This window comes from Genypterus blacodes, unplaced genomic scaffold (assembly GCF_046128005.1).
Source record: "Genypterus blacodes isolate CSIRO-AG114 ecotype Tasmania unplaced genomic scaffold, CSIRO-AGI_Gbla_v1 ptg000055l_1, whole genome shotgun sequence".
Classification (NCBI taxonomy): Eukaryota; Metazoa; Chordata; class Actinopteri; order Ophidiiformes; family Ophidiidae; genus Genypterus; species Genypterus blacodes.
The window spans coordinates 6,793,144-6,812,954 of NW_027466867.1; the positions used below are offsets into that span (position 1 = coordinate 6,793,144).

At 48.0% G+C, this 19,811-nt stretch overlaps 1 protein-coding gene across 1 annotated transcript; it reads right to left on the reverse strand.

The window, feature by feature from the left end:
• Positions 1-348: 348 nt before the first annotated feature.
• On the reverse strand, positions 349-19,221 carry hs3st3b1b (heparan sulfate (glucosamine) 3-O-sulfotransferase 3B1b). Its single transcript, XM_076151946.1, has 2 exons — positions 18,339-19,221; positions 349-3,212 (listed from the first exon to the last, which is right to left on the reverse strand). The coding sequence occupies exons 1-2, from the start codon at positions 18,926-18,928 to the stop codon at positions 2,594-2,596; spliced, it is 1,209 nt and encodes a 402-aa protein (XP_076008061.1). The 5' UTR covers positions 18,929-19,221; the 3' UTR covers positions 349-2,593.
• Between the last annotated feature and the right edge of the window lie 590 nt (positions 19,222-19,811).

Sequence of the window (19,811 nt, forward strand, 5' to 3'; positions counted from 1 at the left end):
AAATCATTGTTTCATTTCCCGTCGAAGTTTAATACCCTAAGCTTGATAAGGTTAGAAAATATATACCAATAAATAATAATGTGTGTGTATATGTTTATATATTTGTGTGTGTGTGTGTGTGTGTGTGTGTGTGTGTATAAATAATTGATCCTCTTTCCTTCATTTGAACCAACAAAATAAAAGTCAGGCACACAAGGTTTTGGTAAAATATATACTTTTTTATTTATTTCTTCATACAAAGAAATATTATGAATGTTCAGTATTTAATTATCTAGAAACCTCTGTTCCATTATGCTCTTGCATTGTGTAAAATTAATTCCTTTGATGTACATACCACAAAATACTTGATTTACATGTCTTTTGCCTTTTTGTATATACAGATCTGCTACTCTAAATATCATATTATATGTGGGTAAGACAAACATTACTAACATTTTTTTAGATCTCAACCGGGTTGAATAAAACTCAACCATAACCGAAGCAGCAACATGGAGTGAACCCATGAGTGCAAGCTTTTTCATTTTTTGAGACATTACCCTCAGGTCACGTAAACTTGAGGAAAAAACTCAAATGCATTTACTCCATCAGTTTTAGGGAAAGAGGCTAATGTTAAACTTTCACTCCAGAACGTGACAGCTTGTGTAGAGACCATCATAAATGCTTTTTTTTAAATCATCAAACATTGCACTAAGGAGAGAAGGAGGGATGCAGGCTTTCTCTACCTGGATTCCGACTGCGAGTATCAGCGCTCAGGTCGAGTAAAAGTAAAGGATATAACACTACAAAACGGAAATACAGTACAACCAGCTTCCATTTCCTCCTGATAACATCCATTGGTTTGAGGCAAAATAAGCATAAAATTAACAACAAGACCCAGGCAACTGTGTAGGATTGGGTGGTTGAACCGGAGCATATATGTCTAATCTTTGAAAGGAAATCACCATTGAATTGAAGTGAAACTGAACGGTAATCTGCACACATTTGGGGGTCTTTTTATGTAAGGATAGGGTGTGTGTACATTCAGTCTGCATAAAAACATGAAGCCGTCCTCTGGAAGCTAATAATCCCTTCCCGTTATCCCTGCATTTTTTTTTATCTCAGCCGCCACATTGAGCATGCATACTGCGGCCCGCCAGCTGCAGAGAGACGGGTGGGGAGGGTAGGGGCGGAGGGGCTGCTGCACAAGAACTCCACCTTTTTTCTCCTTCTTGCATATCACAATTGTAGATCATAATTCAAGTAGAAAGACACCAACAAAGAAGCAATGCAGGGGTGGGGTTGGAGATAATAAGTCAAGCCGTGATGAACTGAAACGTGATAACAACCTAAAGCTTTTTTGGCAACGAGTAGAGATCAGCGGTGGAAAGATGAGACGTGTGAGGATGATGAGGGTGAATAAGGCAAAGTATAAAGGCCATGGACGATGGCACATGAGGTTTTTCAGATCACGTTAGAGAGGTTGCTCACTGAACCCCCCAACGCCCGAGGCAGTCCTTGCTTTACAACATAGAAACCCTTCCTCTCCCTTTGATCTGTTATGTCTGCTAACACTGAACCGCGCCGACTTCTGTTTGAAGCGGCGGCCCGGGTCGTCGCTCGTCTCTCGCCCCGGCGCAAAAGATTTGTTCGTTTTTTTTTTTCGCCACGAACTGTCCGTCTGACCCCCGGTGCTCCTGACAGCTTTGCTGCCGTCAACGACTCAAAACGCCTCTCCAGGACGTTTGATTGAGACTTTGCCTGACCTTTGAACCGAGTGCATAGGGCAAAGGGGGCTGGCGCTGAGCCAACACCGCTTCTAATGGGGAGTTAGGGAGCGGAGGCTCTATCGATCTGCCAGTTACCTTCACCCGATTAGCATAATGTTAACATGGGCCCTTATGTGATCTGGGATACGATTTAAGGTTTGATGGATGGGCCGTTCATTAAAGCAGGCAGCAGGAGCACAGCGAATGAAAGGGCAGCTGTATACTTTAAGCATGAGTGACACAATGAGGATCAATTAGGGCTATTGATCGCAATGTTATTGAGTGGAAAGGGACGGGACTGCCGCTTAGGCCGACGCCAGTGCAGGAAAATTGGATTGCGGAAAGCTGAACTGGGAGTTTAAAAAACTAGTAAAATACCTTGAATGTGGATGTGAAAAAATGAGGAGGGTAAAGTTATGATGCATAAATAAGTCAGGATGCACATTGATAGGTGTTCTCCACTTCTCTGTGAGCACTCTGTACCCGTAATGCGGTGCTTTTCAGAAGATTTCACCTATTCCTACTTCCGCCCATCGCTGATTATCTGCATTATAAAGCACCGATAAATCCACTGAGTTTACAGGACCACAAGGGAAGAGCGAGAGAATTTAAAGTTAAAATGAGGAATGTTAAAGCAACATGTGGGCCAGATGTTATGTACAAATATGGTTAGGCAGCTTAGTGAATTAATTGCTTAGAAATAAAAATAAATTATTATAAAATAGATTTCTGTACATTTTACATATATATATATAGCATTATCTCCACATCTTGCCATTGAATTACAGAGGAAAAAAAAAACTTCTTAGCAAATGAACAAACAAAAAAGTCCTCTATGCATTTTCACATCATTCCCAACCAAAGTTTTGCCCCGTCATCTGGTAGAACTTCATGTTGAAGGGCCTGTAGAAGTCCCGTAGTCTCTGGACCACCTCGGGGTCAATGTTGGGGTGGGTCCGCCCTTTGGTTTTGCCCAGGCAGTGAGGTTTGCTGCTGCCCTCCGCCTTTTTCAGACACGGGAACCCCTTGGTCTGATTGAAGTAAAAGTGTTTGTCTGTGATGATCCTCTTGAGTCCCAGGAAGTCCTGCACCCGGCCCAGCTCTCCGGCCGGGTCGCTTATCAGCCGCTCGCCGCTCACGAACAGGATCTGCTCCATGGGGAAGTACTGCAGCCAGTTGTCCAGGTGCTTGGCGTAGATGCCGATCTGGACGGCGCTCCACGAGGTGTCGATGAGCCCCGTAGTCCTGTTTTTGAAGGTGAGACTCTCGAAGGAGGGAATGTCGGGCTTCTTGGACAGCGTCTGCGTGTAGTCCGAGATGGCCCTGGTGACGGGATCCCTCACCACCACGATCAGCTTGGTGTCCCGGGACATGGCAGAGATCCGGGCTGGGGCCTCCCGGGTCACAAAGTAGCTGGGGGTCTTCTCCATGGTGATCTGGCCCTCCAGTGTCTTGGGCATCAGCTCCCTGCAAAAACGCAAAAAAGACAAAGAAAAAGGCACATTAGGAGGAGGGCGAGGCGGAGGACAGTCTTGCATAATGTAATCAAGTTGATGGAGTGTTCTGTATTCTCTAATCAATGACTCACTGAGGCTGTTTAGCCTTATTATGGGGCTCAAAAACCTATTAGTGCAGGCAGCTCTCCAACATCAACACACATGCTCTTTTACTCATAAGATATTTTACTTCTGACAAAAAACACACATTATTCTGAAGGCAGCAGAGATATTTTCCTTTCTAACTGCACAAGCAAACACCAGGAACATTTACAGTGATTTCTAAACACCAGCTACAGTGATTTCTCCATATAAGGGATCTGGAGATGGATTTTCCCTCCTCTCTCCAGGCTTCCTCCACTTTAGTTGCCCCATACTAATTTTCATTGTTTGGTTAAATGAGTTCCCAGCATGCACATGTCTGAGTTGGCCCCTCGTTCCGCGCCTCACCGCTGGATGTAAAGGTCCTCTATGTACCATCAACCGCTCTTGGAGCTTTCGATATAACAAACCGTGCGCAATCGGCCTCGCTGACTCAGGCTGAGCTGCGCGGCGGTGCCACCCACCCGCTGCCCCCCCTCGACCACACCCCTGCTCCAAAACGCCAAGGCGTTGAAAGATGATGAGCCTTGTTTCCAAACGTTCAATCTGTTTTTGACAAGAGTGGGTTCGGTTTTTGGGTTTGAGGGGCGGCTGATGGGCTTTAAACAGATACGTTACACGCAAGACGTATAATCAAGAGGCATTTGAGAACGACCGCTTTCGAGGGAAAAAGCGAACGCGCTCCCGTTCTCCCGGCGTTTGGTTTCAGGATTGGTGGCCAACCGTGGAGACTAGATTATGGTGGAGGCGATAAGACGGGTTTGACTGACATTTGGACACAGCTCTCCTCTCTCTCTTTTTGGCCTAGAGAACCGGGAAGAAACTAAGTCAGTGCGGGAACAAATGTGTCTCTGGTGCAGACTGGAGGGGAGGGGTTGGAATTATGGGTCGTCAGTTCTAACGTATTTAGTATTTAAGTGTTGAATATGATTACAGTTGACTCAAAAATCGCAGATTACAGCGTGAAAAACATGTCCTAAGTGTTTTAAGGGGCGACGACAACTACAAATTGCAAGTAAGCACTTAAAAGCAGTAAAAAGAGTGAAAGAAAGGAAGGGGCGAGATAAGCGAGGGCAGCAGTGTATCAGGACCAACACACTCTCACAGATAAGACTCCTGTCAAGCCTGTTGTACCCCGAGCGCCTCCTTTGTTGCGCGCCATTGTGAAAACGGCACCATTGTTCCATTCAAATCCCGCGTAATCCCGCACAGAGTGGTTTAAACGTGAGGTGGAAAGGTGGAGGACGCTGAGAAATTACGACGGCGGACACATTTCCTGGATAGGAGGAGACGTTCCCGGGGGGGAGGGGGGAACCATACACAAGGACCATACACTCGGAAATACAATCGCAAAAAGCTGGAATCTAGTTCATGTCCATCTACCTCATTGCTAATTCATGTAACAGCAGCTCTGCATCAATGCGTACAACAAACGTCCCCATTTTCAGACAAGAGGAGAAGAGAAAAATACTCCAGCTAAACTCTATGTAACGAATAAATCGCTTTATGGAAACATCTCCTGTGCCAGAGATCCAATTATGATAATATCGTCTTGATTGCTGACAAATCAGAGAGCAAAGTTGTGTCCAAAAGCTTATTAATGGCCTATTGAAACAAAAACATGCAAACATATGACAGAGCTTTTCCCCCAGCGGTCCGTTCCTGCAGCTATACAGATAAACAGTTTATATAATGTCTTCAAGGAACGTAAACAGAACACGCTACACTTAAACTACATGCTATTAGTCATTAGTTTTGAGGCAGGGCGGTGATACTGCCTGCAACCTTCTTCATCACTCCCTCCAGTAAAGAGAGAGAGAGTCCAGCGGGCAAACGGCTTCCCGTCTAATCGGATTTTCAACATCACAATGCAGGCCCGAGTTACAATGTGCATAGTGATAGATTATGCTGATCCAAGCTCGGGGAATCCTCTCTTTTTTTAAATCAAGCGTTGGGGGTTGAAGGAGCATGGATAGCCGGAGCAATGAGAGAAAGAAAGCGGGAAGGAAACGCCTAAAAAGCGCCAAATCCCTAAGAAGAGGGCCCCCACCTCTGACTTTACCCACTCTCAGCTAAAGACGGCCAAAGAGGCAGACAAGACAGGAGAAGAGAAAGAGGGGAGAGGAGAGGAGGGGAATTTTACTGAGACAAGTGGCTCTCGGAGAAAACAATGCCTATTATGCTCTTTTTTGATTTATGAGGTGCCGCTTTTAAAGATTCCGTCAGCAAACAGGCAATTTCTGTGACACCCGGCTCTCCTTTTCCCCTGCTCGCCTTTGAAAGTGAGCCATTGTCCCTGGTAAAGGGGGCCGAGCGGGGCAGTGGTCAGGGCAGGGGGGGGCGGGGCTAAGGGGGAGGGGGGCTGGGTAGAGACTAGAGGTTGGTGGTGGACAGAGAGAGAGGGTGTGTGTGGGGGTGGGGTGGGTTGGGGTGGGGGTCCTTATCGAGGGAGCTGAGTGGGACACTTCTCCGTCCCTCTCAGCCCTGAGTGAGAGAAGCCCTTTGGAGAGCCTTTAAGTGGAACGTGTGCCTGAAATCGCCCTGCAGGTCCATCACTCCCAGACCCCCGCCATCATAGGAGAAACACTAACTAAGTACATCTGCTCAAGTGCTGCACTTTACTGAAGTATTTTCCATTTTGTTTACCTCCATTACCTCCAATTCAGAGGAAGACATTTCACCTTTTACTCAATCACCTGATGAGTGTAGATATTAGTTACATTCAGTGCGATGTTACATGAGTAAAGAGTATCTACATGTATAAATATCCTAAATAATGCTTAATATTGTTTCTTTTTGTTGACCCTCCTTCAAAATGAGTACTTTTACTACACATGTAACTGCTAATATACATTCATTTTGATTTAATTGGAGTTTTGAAGGCAGGGGGTTCACAGTATTTACATTTGATTGCTACTTCAGTTCTACACTGTCAGTTCAGGTTCAGTATGTTACAATGAAACCAGTGTACTATCAGTACACAGAGCTGCTGTGCTCCATTATGCTCCTTTTTCCATCCCAGGCACCTCGGTCCGTGGAGGATACATTGAAAGACGTGGCGAATACAGCGATGAGACACAGAGCAGGAGCCCCTGTCATATGGCGGCATCAAACGGGCCGGCAGAGTGGCCCTTTGGCCTGTTCCTTAAAGGGCCCTCATCCTGCCGGAGATAAACGCAGGCAGGGGGAAAGAGGGTTATTTCTGTCCGACGCTTCAGCCTCCCTCCTGTCACATTTGATTTGATGATAACAGGTTGCCACTAAGCTGTCTGTGTTAGAGCATCCCTACCAAAATGACTGGTTTGCTCATAGACAAAAGATAAAAAGCCATTTAGTGTGTATGTCTGTTTGATACAAAGGGCTTTCAATTGTCTCATATGTCTGGTTGTGGAAAGAATTTGAATTCCAAATTAGTTTGTTTATTTGAATACAGGCAAATGGCTACGGTAAAGGGAGGGTGTAGCTTTAACCTTATGGGCTTTTAAAACACAAGCTGTCTGGTTTCCATGGGTTGAAGACCCTGGAGTCGGTTCCCTGTGGGAGGGAAATCACACCAACAAACACAAACAGATCTTTAAGTAGCTGTAAGTACGGACCCGAGAGGAGCAAATCAAAGAAATCCAGCCACTCCTGAGCCCTCACTTCTCCACCTCAAAGTGCAGACCGACATTATCAATAATTCAGCGTCTCTCAGTCAGAGTGCTGGACGCAAACTTCCACATCTTAAGAGTCTACGCTGTTTCTCTTTCCTCTTCCTCTCCCAACCATTGATCCCCCCAAACCTCCACCCCCCTGGACAATCAGGCCTAGAGGTCTGATAGCGAAGTGGCACTTCACAAGTGGGAATAAGGAGAGGGAGGAAACGAGTGAAGAAAGCGCTGAAAGACGGCCTTTCTTTCCCGAGGGCCTCTTCATCCCGGCCCTTCACATGAACCAATGAGTCGGACGTCGAGGCGTTTTTCAGGGGGAAAAAAACAAAGGGACATCTTTATTCCTTTTCGGACGATTAAGATCGAGCGCCACTTGCTCTTTTGCCGTGATTAAAGAGTCGGGGCCGCTGCGGATTTGACCTTTTCAACCGCTTGACAAGAGGCGTTTCAGGGTAACTTCAAAAAAAGCCGAGTGGAAGTGGATGTCGCCGAAACAAAGTGCGTTTGTTTGTTTACAGAAAAACTATAAATGAGAGGAAAGAAGATACATGTGTGTGCTCGTTTCGAGGGAAGCCTATATGTTTGTGAAACGAAACCGAAGTGAGTAACGTATTTATGTAACACGCATACCAACGCGGCACACAAACATGCCCGCTCTGGCGATGGCAGACACGCACGCCTCTGCTGCCTCACCAAATATTTTCGAAGTAGCACTTAAGCGCACACAGAAGCCAGACATTTTGAAATACACTCCAGCGCGCCTGGAGTCTGACATTATATTTAACCACAGCGCATGGCTTTGGCTGTAAATTAAAAGAATAAAAAGAAGATGGTTTATGGCGTAGACAGGCCCAGAGGAGAGGAGCGGAGATGAGAGGGAGCCCCTGCCTGCTGCAGTCGCTCAGTGGCTCAGTCTGGTCTTTCCTTCAAGCGCTCGGAGTGGAGTCCAGGTGTTGGTATGCGGCCACTTAGAGCTTCCTGACAGTTCATTTCCTGTTTGAGAAGATCCAGGGCTCTCTGCTTAAAAGTGAGATCTTCCAGGGGTGCGTGCGGAAGAGGGGTCCGTGCGTATCTTCGCCGAACCCTAGCGATGCCTCTGTGCCAGCTGTTGTGTATTCATATCTGTGTGTGTGTCGCTCGCGCCTGCGTTGTAACCAAACACCCGATATTGGCTGCGTGATGAACCCTAAGCGATACTACAGCTTCATTTACCCGATCGGTGTCAAGCGTCTGCCTGTCAGCCTGAGGTTTCAAATTAACAGCCCTCGCTGAATAATGGTGTCACTGGAAACTCTGCAATGTGGCTGAGTGGAAGCCCCCTGGAATCATCTGTCTGCTAGGAGGGAGAATTAATAATGCAGACTGGCCCCAGTATCACAGACTTGGAGACCCAGATGGCGAGGACCTGCATATGGAATGGTGCATATCATCCAAGAACGAGGGAAGAGCGGATCTGAAGGTCTAGCCCGGAGTTCCGTCCTTGAGAGGAGTCACTGCAGGAGTCCAACTGTATCACTGCTGGTTGACTCAGGAGAGCAACTGCTAAAGAATCGCTGATACAAGATACGATGGGCGGGATGAAGGGTGATACGCTCAAATATAGAATCCTAGACGCCACGTACGCCCGAGCCGTCCATCTATCTGCCGTCCTGCTTCAACTCAATTATCAAGATGAATAATGGACTAGATTGGAAGTTATGAACTCGAATAGCCTGGAAATGAAGACGCCTGTATGCACTTTCTTGAAGCTTTAATCAGAGTCACGATGTCGCCTGAAGACGCTTTGAGAGGTGAAAGTTTCAGCCGGGGACGGATCCCTGCGGTTGAAATGACAGCCGTTGGTGCTCCACCTAATGAATGTTAATGTCATGATTTGGCCAGACTACACAACAAAACTGTTGGCTTGCCGTCTAGGTTTTCCTGTGCCATCTGCATGTTGGTGTCCCCGTGCATCCTTCCCTCTAATTACTTGCATAGGAAGAAGATAAAATTTGCAATTATGCTAAGCCGAGGGTTCGTAAGTATGTTAGACCACCAATATTTGAATCTCATTTGTGGCGTTGGTCAGACGATCCTTCGGCTTACAGCAACCTGACGGCTGCGTTGCCGCGTCGGTCGTGATCGTGATTACCTCGCCGATGTCTTCACAACGGGAAAATGCAGCAGTTGTTGGTTTAAAGAGCACAGATGAGCGCCGTGATGAATGTGAAAACCCTCCCGGACCCCTCCACTTCATCTGGTGGGTTGTGATATGTCAAGATGGGCCTGGGAAACTACTGACCCCCCCTGCGTAAACGACGCAGTTAACCCGGCTGACACAACCCCGTCCATCCATCATCTCCACTGGAAACGGGGGACTGCCAGAGCGGAGCAGCTTTAGAGTACGGTACGACCTCTTACCAGTGTGTGTGTGTGTGTGGGAGAGAGAGAGCGAGAGTGAGAGACAATGAGGGAGAAAGAGCGAGAAAGAAGGGGCGCCCCAGGGCCGGCCCTTGTGGTCACAGACCTTCCAGAATGGTTTCGGGCTCGAACCCAAACTGGTTTTGGAGGCAACATCAGACACGAGTACAGCAGAATAAATAAATACAGAACTAACCACCGCATATAATGACATGTACTGCATCATAGTGTCAAACACACACCAACAGCATATTACTCGCAGCCACAGCCTCAGCAGATACCCCCCCCCCCCCCTCTCTGTTGTGAGGTTGGGGTGTCAGGGAAATATTCTGCTCTCTCGCCGCAGTGGTCGGCTGGTGACGGTTAGGCGTCACAGGGGTGTGACGTGTGCAAATCTCTCAATTCAATAAGTATCTGTCTTTACTCCGCGCTTCCAAAAATCTGTTTCTACTGTATTTGCTGCTATTTGGCACGTTTGAGGAAACAACAAAGGAATGCAGTGCAGCCCCCGGGTTTCTGCACCACGCCGGGTCGAGAGCCTGCAGACGGCCGACTGGAATTACAGAGTGTTAATAACCCGGCGGTGATGCAAGGGAGCTTCACCATGTGGTATGAATAAAACAGAGGAGCCGGTGAGAGAGATGGCGGAGGGGAGAAAGTACAGATCTGCAACAATTGTTATCTAAACTCTGTCGTACTGAAATAAGACATTTCGCAACTTCTTGTGACAAATTCTGAGGGAGACGGAGCCAAAGCACCTTGTTTGTTTACGTCAAAGGCGTAGAGATCCTTTTTTTCCTCACTAATGCTTCAATATCTCACTGCTTTGTTTGCCACGCGATACCAGAGTCACCTGACACCGGCCCGCTTGTTGTGTGAGCTCTTTCAGGACAGGACACAAAACTGCTGCCGGTTCAGCCACACACACTCACACACACATGCGCTGAAATACTGTCAAAACGCTTAATTTGTTTGGTGCTGGTAATCCGGGGCTAATCAGTGTGTTTGCTCTGTGTGTTTGCTGAAGGTGTGTGAGCCCGGAGCGGCGCATTCCTCCACTCATCAGCGCCGAGGGGCCGACCGCACTGCGACCCGGCTGACAGCTCGGGCGAAGCGAAGCGACCAAGCGCAATAGGATGAAGGGATAAACAATAGAAGCAGCAGGTGAAGACTCAGAAACTGTGTGTGTGTGTGCGGGTGTGTGTGTGGGTGTGCATCAGCCATTCTGACTGATTCCCTGACACTTGACATGCACCAAGAGGCGTGCGACTCCTTGATCTCGCTACAGCAAAGATGAATAAAAGATGAAACAGACTCGAAAAGAGCATACATGCCACCACCCCCACTCCCTAGCCACACACACACACACACACACACAGATACACACACACACACAGCGAGGGAGAGAGAGAGAGAGAAGGGAAGAGGAAGCTTGCAAGCTACTTTGCATCCTGTTTGAATTGGCTGTCATCCGTAACTGCCTGCACACCTTTATTGAAGACAGGTGAACTACAAAGTGTGTATGTTTGTGTTTGTGTGTGTGAGAGAGAGAGAGAGAGAGGGAGAGGGAGAGGGAGAGAGAGAGGGGGGGGGTGGATTTCCCCTGCTGTGTGTCACTTGATTAGCAGACCTTCTTCCTCTGTTTAGCTCCCAGTGCTCAGTCTGCGCTTCTTTAATGCTTTACAAATTTCCCGCAGACAGCCGGCCTCCTCTGCCTAACATGTAATTAGCTCAATTGAGCCGCAATGGCACCCGCCGTGACAATTAACCTGCAGAAGAAGAGTGGCAGCAGGGATCCTCGGGCGATCCTTCACTTTTCCCTTTCATTCCTCGCCTAGACGTCGTCTCTCTCGCCCCGTATCTCCCAGCGACCGCCGAAGACAGGATAATTACCTCTAAAGCACAAACTGAGCGCGGCGTTAACCATTTCCTGCGCCGGGAATTACCGGGGACCACGGAAAGAGAGATAGAGAGAGAGGGAGAGAGAGAGAGAGAGAGAGAGAGAGAGAGAGAGAGAGAGAGGGATAGAGGGGGGACAAATGTTCTTCACTTGGCCTTTCTGGTGTCGTCTCTATCAGTGGTTGGTTGGAAGTGAAACAGGATCCCGCTGTGTGTGTGTGTGTGTTCGCGTGTGTTCCTGTGTGTGTGTCAGGGGGAGATGATGGGAAGGAAGGGGGGCGGCGAAGAAAGAAAAGTGAGAGGAGAGGATTAAAAGAAGATATTTGGGAAATCAACGCCACCGGCTAAATATGTCAACCATGGGCCGTGAGAGCTTCAGGGACCTTTGTTTGTTTTCGTAAGACTTCTAGACACTTCATAAAAAGTCGGCGGCGTATTTGTTTCACCTCCACCCAGCAGGTTGTGTTTTGTGTCTTGCTTACGTTTTGAAACAAATCCAGACTCTCTTTCTGGTTGCAACGTCAACAACACTGAGAATTTGTGATATACTTAGCAGATTTCCCAAAAATTAAGACTAAAACAATGGATCCATCCAGGTATTTGATCAGGCGACGGGTCACACACTCATGGCGTCGCTGTGCAGGAAGAACCAAGTCTATAAACACGGCAGCAGCGTTTAGCTCAGAGGGCAAAACTGCTGATTGTACTTTAACAGCTTTTACCAGTTTGTAACACGGACACGCTGCACTTTTACAGTGTTTGGTGCTTCTGATTACAAAACGAAGAAGAGGAGGAGGAACAGGAGGAGGAGGAGGGGAAAACTACAGATGGCGGCATATAATTGGAACGGAGCTGGAGCGCGGTCAGGTTGTGTTGGGAGTTTTTGCTGAGGAGTCGCGGTGTCGCAGACAGAATGGGCCGCGGGAGTCAAATCCAGCCGGAGAGAGCGACTGGAGCTGCACAGAGGGACGACTCAGGGCTCCTAATGAGCTCTGCTCTTTTACTGCCAGCCTAATGGAAACCTCAGGAGACCCCTCTCTCTCTCTCTCTCTCTCTCTCTCTCTCTCTCTCTCTCTCTCTCTCTCTCTTCTCACGCAGAGGCAGACACACACTCTCGAAAGCCGTAATGGCCACCTCTGGGACTTTAATACCTAGGTGGAGAGAAGCTTTGCAGGTTCCGCCTTCATCACTTTCCTCCTCTTCCTCCACCTTCTCCTCAGGTAGAGCAGGAGACATGAGTTTCTACCCGGACTGACCTGATCCGTTGCAACAGAAGGCGCACATCCGACGCTCTGTTTTGTCCGTGAACGTCACCTTTCTTTGGGATTGTATTTGTATGTTTATTTAGCAGCAGTGAATGGCAGCCTTCTGTTCCGACGTGTGCAACAACATCCAAGTTATCACCTTGTTAAAAGCGAAAAAGGGTCTAAATCACACGCAGCACAGAGGGAGGGTCTGTACACAGAGCAGAGGGGGAACCAAAGCCTCCTTTCTTCATCCCAAAGCATTTCAATAGAACTCATTATACTAAGTCGCCGTCATTGTTTCTATCTTCTATTCCACTGATTCATCCTGAGGGGGGGGGGAACGTACAATATGACTCAAAAAGAAGAGAAAAGATCCGACTGCAGTCACATGGCCGCTTCGCCGAGAGTGAATGAGCACCGACAATGCTTCACACTCTTTAAATCTGTGTGTGTGTGTGTGTGTGTTCAGGGAGCAGTGAGTTCCTGTCAGGCTCGGTGGCTTTTCATCCTCCGCTCCAGCAGGAGGTTCCTGTCAGCGGCGGCCATATTGTCCAAGGCTTGTTTGGGGTGGCGCTCACTGGGCCGCTCCTCTCCTCTCCCCCGCAGGTCTCCCTTTCACCATTAATCGCTGGTAATTTGAAGGGGGGGGGTAAAAAGTGGCTTTTCTCTCCGCGCCGCCACCCCCCACTCAAGACACCCAGGGGCCCTCTGTCCTGTCCGCCTGCTGACCAAAGGCGTCCCTGGGTGAGGGCTCCTTGTGGTCAGCGAGGCCTGCAGAGAACCATGCCCCCAGATTGGATGATTTGAGCATGACACGACACTATTCTCACACACAACAACGGCGCAAACGGCACAGCTGGAGAGTTGAGAAATGAGGGGTGGGGGGTGGGGGGGTGGGGGGGGTGTCGGGAATGGGAACTGGCGAGGGTGGAAGTCCATGAAGAATCAATCCATTCATATGAGGACTCAAGGTGGACGTTTAGCAAACACACACACAGGCAGAGTTTCAAAAACTCTGTGTTATGATATTGTCCGCTCTGTGTGTGAGGCTTGGAGGGGAGGATGTGAACCTGCTGTCAGCTGTGCGCTCGGCTGGCCCCCGGCCGCCGAGTCCCAGAGGAGCGGGCTGGAGTTCCGGGAATCGGGGGGAAACGATCAGAGCGGCAAAGAAATCGAACTGATCCCAACTCAAAGCGAGACTTTATAGAAACTAAGAGCGAGTTAGAACCGGTAAAAGTTGTGCGTTTTATGATCGCCCCGTCGTAAATCTAACTCGGGACTCCTACAGGCTGAGCTGTCACTGTATTATTTCTGCGAGGGAAGAAAAGCTCTAATCCCCTGTGGGGCTTGTAGCTCGCAGCAGCTTTCTTTAGTCCTGCAGATGGTCGACACACACACACTCTGTCAGCTAGCAGACGAGGTTCTGACCCCAGTCAAAGGCCCTTAACCCGCCTCCGCCCATTACCTCCAATCAGGCCTGACCGATCAATACCGGCTACACCCGATGGAGTCAAGCTGCGGTGGCGTGTGCGTCTGTGTGTGTGTGTGTGTAGGGCGTCTGTGGGCTTCATCACTCCTTTTGTGAGCAGATATGAAAGTTATTAGAGGATCAACAGCTGAGCTCTGCTGTATTTACATGACTTATTAGAGCCCAAACACCTTTACACTTCCTCCCATGTGGGCAAACGTTACGGCGGGATGTTTTTGTCACTTTGGATCCTTTTCATTGCCGCTCTATGGAACCAGGTGGCTTCTTTTCTCTCTTTTTTCTCTTTGGCCCATTGAGAGGCAGGAAGGAGGGTGGAGGTCAGAGCCGACGGGTCACCTGCGTGGAAATGGGAGCATCCCTGTGGCGAGCAGATAAAAGGGGACGTGCACCCATCCAGAACTGTCCCCCCGACATGGCCGGGAGGAGCCTCGTCTGAGTCTGGCTGAACAAACGCCGCCGGCTTCCGCAAGCGTCCCCAAACTCTGATAGCGGAACGGGATTCTCTCCGGAGGCCCCCCCCCCTTCCTCTCAACAAAGCTCCACTTTGTCCCTTTTGGCCTCGCGGTGCTATAGGGAGGCTGTGCTGAGTGTGTTTACCTACACGGCGCTTTATCACAGGAGAGATACAAAGGTTGACCGGAGAGAGACGGCCGACTCAGGGACGGCGCCGCTTCGATCCCGACCAATCCCAGCACGGCGACTGAAGCCTGACCTTTGATCCCCAACACACACACGCCATTATCACTCTGTGACAGCAAACACTTGTGCTTAAAAACGTCAAAATCAGAGTGGATTTTCTTCAAACTAAACAGCAACAACAAACCTCCTCATATTGAAGTTAATCCCACCAGGCAGACCTAATAGGAGCATAAACTGTGTAACTGGGGTCGCTCCGCCGTGTTCCGAGCGACTTGTTAAACCCTCAAATCCGCTCGGGAGGGGAAGGGAGGAGCGACGGGCGCAGCGCCGCACTGCCGAGGCCCTGACAAGCCAGCGAGAGAAGGCCAAGAGCCCGCGACACGACAGCAAAACCGCAGCATAGTAATTACATATCAAAGACCCTTCAGAACCAATAGGCCTAAATGGAATATGAAGAGAGCCGCAAAGTGACAGCGCAGGGCCGGAGGATTACAGTCGACGGGGGTTAGGGAGTAAATACAAATGACCCCCCCGCCCCCCCGCCCCCCCGCCCGGAGCGGGGAACGTGCAGGGGGACGAGCGGCGGGAGTCGCAAAATGTTCCAAAGTGACACATCGGCCCTGTGGAGAGACTAAAAGTGGCACTGTTACGTAACTCCTGATGGCAGCGCTCGGCTCTATTATGGCAAAAGGTCCCAGTATATGTTTTAGGAATTAAGTCGTCACGTCTGCCAAAACCACACATGCCTCTTTTTTCTTTAACTAAATACAGCATAAAATAAAAAGTAATGAAGCCACGTTCTTGTTCGTCCCTCTCTCTCTCTCTCTCTCTCTCTCTCCGTTTCTTGGGGCCAGTTCATGCATGACCTCACTGTGAAAATGTGCACCTCCTGATACATGGACCCCCTCGGTCAAAAGCATGAATCATGTGTTTGTCTTTTGCACAAATAAAAACTGTCAAAGTGCATCAGGAATCAACAAAGAGTCTTGTTATCGCCACATCCGTCCCCCCTGTCCCCCTCCCTCCCTCCCTCCCTCCCTCCCTCCCTCCCTCCATCCCTCCAGTCCTTTTCTGCATTTAGTGGCTGAGATTCCAAGTCTAAACGTCCTTCCACTGGGAGAGAAGGGAAGATGGTGCAAGCAAACTCCAATGACGGATGGTGGAGAGGTTGTGTAAATGAACAAACAAGGAGCGGTTAATTGCACAACTGCTGCACACACACACACACACACACATCTCTGCCTCCACTCGTCGTTATGAGATCACATTCCCACGCAGCAACATCTCGCTCGATGCTCTTATCACTGCCATGCAATTTTTCGCCTCCATCTGGAATCGCTACATTCCAGCCGAGTCTCCACAGTCGTCTCCAGTATCTGGTCCTGATGGGAACGTCAGCGGGATCAGCGTGGAACGAGCTAAGAGTTCCTCTCTCCATTCCTTCTTCACGCAAGAAAACAGAATCGCTTTACAAATTGGGAGTTTTTGGGGTTTGTTTTTTTCTTTCCCCTGCCCCGGGCTCTGCTTACACCAGCTGTTTCACTCAAACATGCATTTATTACAGCAGCTCTTCCATGAAAGTGCAGTGTGTCAGGCCTGATTCCACACTGCACTGCATCTTCATGCAAAATCCATACACCATCCTGCTGCACAAATAGCAAATTCCACCATTGTTCTGTGTGACATCAGTGTCATTTTACCCGATTTTTTGATTGAAAGAAGCACAAATAAAGCAAGTTTAAAATCACGTACAGCCATCTTGCAAAGTACAGACAGTAAATCTGCACTTTCCTTAAAGCAACAGCTACAGATTTAAACTTCAACACAAATCAGGGCAACATTCCGGCCTCCCCATTAGTTGTGTTGTTATGTTGTTGAACAATGTGCCCCTCTAAGTTTCCACACATTTAAAGGATCTTCTAACTCTTCGGGGCAGGGTTTGGGACTTAAATCTGCTTATTCAGATAGTCGAACAAGAGCGTTTAGCTTCAGATCTGCTGCTTTAGATCGGAGGAGATTGAACTTTTGAGCTCGGCAGCAGATTAGAGCCAATCCGATAGCGAGTCTCTTAAATAGCTTAGGCTTCCAAATGACATCTCAAGGAGCTGATCCATACATTGATTAGGCAACCTGTCCTTACACCAACCTTGCAAACTTGTGGTAAAATAAATAAATAAATAAATAACACGTCTGCCAGCATTCGTAGATTGGGATAGAATGATTAATTTTTTTTTTTACAGAACACAAGTTTGTGAAGTTACAATTTTAGTTAATTAAAGTTATTTTACAGTTGTGAAAAAAATGTTGTTAGTATTTTTTTAAACCATTGTAAAGCTCAGTTGTGTTGTGTGCGGTTAGTAAAGTCCATTTCACTTGTTTTCCTTTGGTTATTATTACTATGAATACTATTAATTGTATTCACCACACTGTTGAAATTGGCAGAGATGATGTCAGCCTGTGGAGTCGTTACAGGCTGTGCTGCGGATTGAGTTGCACACTTTGTCTTCCAGATCACTTTCTCACTTTCTTTCAACGTGTTTGGGCTCTGAGGCTCGCGGACATGAAGGATGAATGTGGATGAATGTGGAGATATCAGCTTCTAACAGCAGCACGGTTACAAAGTCGCCAACACAAAGACGCTCCGGTATTCCTGTTTCTGTTCTCAAGGACAGTTGTAGCTCAGGGGAGATTGTAGATTTGGATTCTTATCGTTTGCTTGGCTTAGAGCTGTCAGATAAATGATATTTAATGGTGATTTTGGCCTCATATCACAACATCAGACGGTATCAGACGTGCCTGTAGGCTAAATGAACTGAGAGAAGCCTGTGAGAGCTGAATCTGTGCTGCCAATACACACAATCACGTCCAATTTACAAAACCAGCCCGAATATGATTGATCTAAACAAATAATCAATACAAAACGATTATCTAATGGGTTAATCTGTTCGTACGTGTTTGCTCACAGACCCTCCTGACGCCCCGTCACGGTCAGGCTGCAGTGTTGCTGTGTGTCCAATAGAGATCACTGCACGTCGCGGAAACAGGCCGGTCTGCTGTTAATCTCCAACCAGACCCACGCAAGCAAATAGTTTATATAAATTAGTATAGACACGAAAATATGTTTGATGTCGATCTGCAAAATTACGTAATTGAATTATTGAAGCACAACATTATGAGTTCGTAAAATCGAATGCGTAAATGGAGACGTGTGTGACCCAAAAACGGAGCTCACCCAAAATTGGGCAAAATGTTCATTTATCCCTGTATGATCTTAAATTACTATACCTTGGAAAATGCGTTTTCTATTACTCAATATAATTTACAATTTGTCCCATATAAGACTTTTACTGCGTCTAATGTGCGTCTCTTTGTAAAGGAAGCGCGTTAATTAAGCTTAAGCAGCGTGTTAATGAAGTACCGATGTAGGAGGAAATGGTGTCGAGGTGTGTAAAATTCTGTAAAAAGCCAAACAAACCAATTCTTTTTTTTAAATGCGTAAAAACATCGATTTGCGTAGTAGTGCCCAACTCATCTGTTTGATTTTAGAATACTGTCAATTCATCAAAAAAGTGTCAAAAGGTCTAAATGCATGAAATATCTCCTAACTTCTTCTATTTTTGTTTTCTGGTTCAATTCAGACGTAAAACTTTGCGTAAAAGCTGCGTAATTACCTGTACCACTCCAGGCCGTTGTCGTAGTTGCGGTCGAAGAAGTGCGGCTCCGCTCCCACGGCCCTGATGTCCGGATGAACCCGGAGAAACTCCAGCAGCGCCCGGGTCCCTCCTTTCTTCACCCCGATGATGATGGCCTGTGGCAGCTTCTTGCTCCCGGAGCCGTTGGAGAAGCTGGACAAGGCGCTTGGCTCGGCGGTCCGCTGCGGCTGCTGCTCGCCGCGCATCTCGTCCCACTCCTCGGCCCTGTCCGTCTCCATCTCGTTGTGGAGCAGGTCTCTGGACGCCGCCGTCCTGATGGGCGGCTCGTCGTAGTCGGACTCTAAATCCACCCACGGTTGCGGTCTGAGCAGCGGTCTGGACCTCACCTCTGCCGCCCTGCCGCTCTCTGTCCTTTTGCCCACCGCCGAACCGGTCTCCGTGCCCCGGGAACTCTCCGCCACCAAAGTTGGCATGGTGGAGCAGTAGCCCACGCAGGAGTACAGCATGTATACCCAGATTAAAAACATGATGCTGAGAAAGAGTAGCTTCTTCTTCACGGGGCTGGACCAGAAGGCATACAGACTGTGACAAACCAGGCTATATTCCATAAGCCTTGCGATTGCAAATCATATCCCAGCGGCGCATATTTGCCCAAAAACGCTCTCACTGCTCCCGGTGGCACCTCGGCAATCCACGCAAAATTACGCACATGCTCTCCCTCACAATTAAAACAAATAAAACCTAAGAAAAATAAATATATAACAACTAATCTAATCTAAAATGATGGTATATCCCCGATTGAAAAGGAATTTGGGAATTTTTCAACCATAATTACGGCTAAATGGTGGAGAATAGTTGAGTAGCGACAGACGCACCGCCGTGCTGCTCCAAGCTCATCTCAGGCTTGTTGGAGCGGCGACTGGAAGCTCAGCACCTTATACAGACACAGAGGCGGGGACCGGCCGGTGACGGACAGGAGCGGCAGCCAATAGGAACAGGGGAGATGAATGTGTGGAGATTTATGGGCACGAGCGGTCCAATCAGAGCGGAGTTCTGGGCGGAGGGGGGCGGGTCCACCCGTGGGAGCCTCAGTATGGAGATGAACCTGCGTGCGGGGACTTTGCAGAGAGTTTGGAAAACTTTCTTATTGGGTTTAAAAAGCCAATTAACTGTTGTTTGTCACGTCCTGACAAACACATATTGCTCACATGAGTTTAGATGACTTTATTTGTTTACTGAAGGTTTATTCCGGCGTGATTTACACACCGCAGCTCTGCAATAACAACTTTTGTTCCTGTCTGAACTTGAATTTCACCAGAAAGATGCTTAAACTCATTGCTGCAGCTCCTTTGAGTGTAATAATAAGTAAATAAAAATATCAACCGGAATAATAAACACATACATATGAACCAAGAGTCGTGTGAGATGATAGATTTGTTAGTTTGTGAGTTATTTATGCTTGTGAGTAGAGAGAGAAGGAAAGGTCAAACA